At 45.2% G+C, this 5,561-nt stretch overlaps 1 protein-coding gene across 1 annotated transcript; it reads left to right on the top strand.

Moving 5' to 3' along the window:
- Nucleotides 1-3,990: 3,990 nt before the first annotated feature.
- On the top strand, nucleotides 3,991-5,406 carry LOC108731027 (uncharacterized). Its single transcript, XM_018461112.1, has one exon. It carries the CDS (start codon nucleotides 3,991-3,993, stop codon nucleotides 5,404-5,406), a length of 1,416 nt encoding a protein of 471 aa, XP_018316614.1.
- Nucleotides 5,407-5,561: the final 155 nt, after the last annotated feature.

Below are 5,561 nucleotides of genomic sequence, written 5' to 3'. Positions count from 1 at the left end.
GTGCAATCGTTCGTGTCGGCTGTGCTGAGGAAGACAAAACATTTTGGTGCCTCCTGTGAGGTATAAAATCTCAACGTTCAAGGACATAGGCGTTGGCAAGGTTGCTGTGAAGTGTGAATTCTCAACGTCCGAGGACATAGGCGTTGGCATAATTCTGCGAGACAGTCATCGGCCGCATACATTTCAATCGAAGTCGCCGAAAGCGACCGGTAGGCCGCACATCCGTCGCATCCCACACATTGACTCGTAGAGTAACGTAAGTCATTCGATTACACTTCGATCACAAATCAAAGGCACAACAATGGCTGATAGAATCAGGTTCATCATACAAAAGCGAACGTCCCTAAAATCCCAAATAACCAATTTAGTAAACCTCCTCGACAAGGGTGGATTAAGCAATGCCGTATTAAAATTACGAGTCATGCGTTTAACCGAGTTATACAAAGCGTTTGAAGAGCTTAACGACGAGCTCGCTCTGGCAGATCCGAGCGATGCTCACCAAGACGAATTTGTTCATATTCAAGAGCGATTTTTCAATATTGCGGCCAAAATTGACGACATCTTAAACGCGACGGATTTAACTCACGACGGTCCATCCAGTATCGATGCACGAAGCAATAACACCGAAAACTCGACGATCGCGAAAACGAGGCGAATAAAATTACCGGAAGCACCGTTGCCCACGTTCGACGGCAAGGTCGAGAGTTGGTTATCGTTTAAAAATGCGTTTCGTAATATGATAGGGTCGCGAAATGATCTATCTGACATAGACAAGCTACATTATTTGAAATCAAGTTTGACCGAATCGGCGGCCAATAAGACAAGGATATTCGAGATCGACGGGATAAATTATTCGAAGGCATGGCAATTATTGGAACGCTCATACGAGGTTAAGCGTATTTTAATTTCGCGACATCTATCTTTAATTACGAACATGCCTACGTTGGAGAGGGAGTCGTCAAGCGGCCTGTCTAAGATCGCGGACGATACCCAGCAGCACGTCGCATCATTGAGCGCAATGGGAATTTCCGTCGGTCCCGAAATGCTCGTTCATTTATTAGAGAGTAAATTGCCAAAAAATACATTGGAAAAATGGGAAACAACTCTCGAGAGAGACGAGTTTCCTAAGCTCGATGACATGTACGAGTTTTTATATAAAACCGCGGTATGCGCGTCGAAGCGAGAAAGATCAAAAAATGCGGATCCGGAGAAAGAGAAATGTGAGATGCCAGCTAAAAGGAAAAAATACGCCGCTAATAAAACATTTCTTTTGAACGCGCCGCGTGTTTGTATAGCATGTAAGACAAAGAAACATCCGTTATATATATGCGATGCGTTTAAGCGATTGTCGGTGCCCAAGCGTATTGAACTCGTGAAGAGTGCGAAGGTGTGTTATAATTGTTTGCGTTCCCACCGGGATACCCCGTGTAAGTTCTCAAATTGCACTGTTTGTCAAAAGCGTCATAACACGCTTTTACATATTGAAAATTACGCGGCCGCGCGCCAATCCGGGACGACGAAAACCGAGACTAAATCAACCGATTGACTAATATCTTCGGCCGAACTGGGGGCGGTAAATCTCGCGTCAAGTTTGCACAATACAGCCACGCCGCAGCTATTGACAAGTGCTTTGGTATACGTTAGCGATTGCAAAAATAACTTGGTCAAATGTCGTGCCTTGCTGGATACGTGCTCGACTACCAATTTTATTTCCGAGTCCGTCGTCAGGCGCCTTGGTATCCCCGTGGTTGCGAATTCTATGCCGATCGGTGCCATCAATGCTACAAGTACCAAATCGAGGGGCCTCGTGCGTGCCACTGTGCAATCAATACACGACGATTTTCGTAAAGAACTGACGTGCTTGATAGTTTCGACTATAACGGAATTGGTCCCGTCCGAAACTTTTCCGCGAGAAGCCATAAAGATACCATCAAATATCAAATTGGCCGATCCAAATTTCCATTTGCCCCGGCCGGTCGATTTACTGATCGGATCAGGAACAACTTTATCGCTATTCCGTATAGGTCAGATTAACTTATCACACGCCGGTCATGATTTATACATACAAAAAACACGTCTCGGTTGGGTGGTCGCTGGCAGCACTTCGTTCTGTTCTTCTGCGAAATCAATGAACTGTCAATTAATTGAATTAGAAAATCGAATCACTAAATTCTGGGCGATCGAGAAGCTGTCAGGGACACACCCGAAATCCAAGGAAGAAATCGAATGCGAAGCTCATTTCGCAAAAACGACCTTGCGCAATGCTGAAGGAAGATATGTAGTTTCGCTGCCATTTCGTAACACGTCGAAACACCTTGGGGAGTCGCGAAATATGGCGATTAAACGTTTTCTGGCATTAGAACGAAAATTTGAACGGAACGCGTCGTTTAAAGATGAATATACGCGAGCGTTCGAACAATATCTAATATCGGATTATATAACGGCGATAGACAACGCTGAACTCGACGGATACTATATGCCGCATCACGCGGTTCTTAAGGAGTCGAGCGACACTACCAAAATCAGGATAGTATTCGACGCGTCGGCAAAAACGACCACCGATACATCCTTGAATGATGTATTGATGGTGGGGCCGATGATACAGGATACGCTATTTACACATTTAATTCGTTTTCGAACATACGAATACGCTATAACCGCGGATATCGAGAAAATGTATCTGCAGGTGTTGGTACGCGAAGACGAACGAAAATATCAGCGCGTTGTGTGGCGTAAAAACGACAGGGTCGAGACATTTCAGCTTAATACCCTCGCGTTCGGCGTGTCGTCTTCATCATTTCTTGCGATCCGTACCCTCCACCAATTGGCAAACGATGAATGCCGCGTATTCCCTAGAGCGGTCGAGATACTCAAAACACATTTATACGTAGACAACTTATTGTCAGGGGCGAACGATATTGACGAAGCTCGATTGATTAGAGACGATATTACCGCTTTGCTAGCACGAGGAGGTTTCAATATTAGACAGTGGGCATCGAATGATGAACGCATCATAAAGGACATGCCCACGCGCGCATTACACGCAAGCCTTGCATTCGACACAGACCGTTCTTTAAAAACGTTAGGAATATCGTGGAGCATACGTAATGATGAAATATACTATTCGACTAATCCGATTCAGAATACCGAGAGGCTCATGAAAAGGATTGTGTTATCCGCAGTCGCAAAGATTTTCGATCCGTTGGGTTTATTGGGACCAGTGGTTCTATGCGCGAAAAAATTAATGCAGGACGTGTGGCGCTCCGGAGTGCATTGGAATGAATCCGGCCGGAATGCATATACACTGAATGGCAGGAATTCGCGCGGCAATTAGAGTTGATAGATCAAATATCTTTTCCCCGTAAGTTACTGGTTAAAGACAGTCGCGACGTGCAAATTCACGGATTTTGTGATGCTAGCACAATCGGCTATGGAGCATGTTTATATATACGTTCGGAGGGAGGAAATAACTCCATAGTTTCTAGACTTCTGTGTGCGAAATCGCGAGTCGCGCCTTTAAAAACCCTTACGCTGCCGCGACTTGAGTTATGCGGAGCATTGTTGCTGGCTCGTTTATATACCGAGGCCAGCATCGCGTTGGATCTTAGTCTTAGCAAAGTCGTCTTTTGGAGTGATTCGACTATCGTACTGCACTGGTTAAAGTCTTCGCCACACTCTCTCCACACGTTCGTAGCCAATCGCGTTAAAGAAATTCAGGAGACAACCAGTGCAGGCGAATGGCGACATGTTCGTTCCGGGGATAATCCGGCCGACGCGGTTTCGAGAGGACAGTTACCTCGAGCCTTTGCGAACAATCAAACGTGGTTCGAGGGTCCCTCGTGGTTGGTTAGGGACGAAAAGGAGTGGCCTAACGTGATCACGCGGGCGATCGAAATACCCGAAATGCGGAAAAATATATGTTTGCAGTCAACTGTGAACGAGGTCGAATTGTTCGAGTGATTTTCGTCTTATTCGAAGTTAATTCGAGTCATGGCATATTGCCTTCGTGTTCGGCGTGATAATAAGCGTAGCGGCTCATTAAGCGCCGAGGAAGTCAAAGAATCGGAGATTCGAGTGCTAAAGGCGTTACAGACTGCTGCATTTCCCGACGAGATCGAAGCTCTCAAAAACGACGGCGTAAATAAAACTAGCATCGCGGCTTTGAGTCCGTTTCTAGATCAAAACGATTTAATTCGAGTTGGGGGACGCATTCGGAGAGCGGAGCTAACATTCTCTCAAAGGCACCCGATCTTGCTTCCCAATCGATGCCGTTTAACCGATTGTATAATTCGTGAGATCCACAATAATAATTATCATACGGGCATACAATCTACTCTGCATATCCTCCGACAACGATTTTGGCTTAGCGATAGTCGTAATCAGGTTCGGAGAGTCATTCGCGCGTGTTTGCGTTGTTCACGATTCAGCGCCAAATCGGTACAATATAAGATGGGTGACCTTCCGTCGGTTCAGGTACGCCAGACGATTTCCTTTTCTAGCACTGGTGTCGATTTTTGCGGTCCGTTTTTTATTAAAGAGAAAAAACATCGTAATCGCGTGCGGATTAAAGTATACGTATGTATATTTGTATGCATGACAATTAAGGCAGTCCATCTGGAGGTCGTCAGCGACTTATCATCAGAAGGTTTCATTGTCGCTTTGCGTCGTTTCATTGCGAGAAGGGGATTGCCGGAACACATATTTTCCGACAATGGAACGAATTTTGTAGGCGCGAACAAGTTGAAAGAACTATACGTCTTGTTAAATTCGGACGAACATAAAAATGAGGTGAATAGGTTTGCGAGCGAGCGGCGAATTACATGGCACTTTATCCCACCAATGGCACCACACTTCGATGGTTTATGGGAATCGATGGTAAAATTGTTCAAACACCACTTCAAACGCGTTGTCGGTGATTCCCTGTTCACCTTCGAGGAATTAGATACGTTTACCACCGAAGTCGAGGGTATCCTGAATTCCCGACCAATCACTTCCTTATCGTCCGACCCAAATGACATATTGGTTTTAACTCCTGCGCATTATTTAATTGGAAAGTCTCTAACATCCCTTCCGGAGGGCGATCTATCACATGTTCCAGCTAATCGTTTATCCATATGGAAGCACATAACAAAGGTGCGACAGGACTTTTGGACACGATGGCACATAGAGTACCTGAACGAGCTCCAGAAGCGCGTTAAATGGGTCAAAGACGGACCAAAAATCGAAGTCGGAACGATCGTGACCATCAAAGATAAAAACCTACCATGCCTGCAATGGGCATTAGGACGTATTATGCGGCTACACCCAGGCGAAGACGGAATCGCACGAGTGGCCACCGTACAAACAGCTTCCGGAGTAATAAAAAGATCTACATCATTATTATGCCCATTACCGCTCGAACACTAATTAAGCGACATACGTGATCATGACAACGTTATACAAATAATATATAAAAAATGTAACATGTGTAATAATCAATAAGCGTCGAGCTTGAACGGATTAATTGATCGATACTCTCTCAACGGGGGGAGTATGTTATACGTTCTATAATTATAAAGTCG

The sequence above is a fragment of the Mycetomoellerius zeteki genome, unplaced genomic scaffold (assembly GCF_001594055.1).
Source record: "Mycetomoellerius zeteki isolate Tzet28-1 unplaced genomic scaffold, Tzet1.0 C4500611, whole genome shotgun sequence".
Taxonomy (NCBI): domain Eukaryota; kingdom Metazoa; phylum Arthropoda; class Insecta; order Hymenoptera; family Formicidae; genus Mycetomoellerius; species Mycetomoellerius zeteki.
Note: the sequence above shows the minus strand (reverse complement) of the source record. Positions and strands in the feature narration are given on the sequence as shown.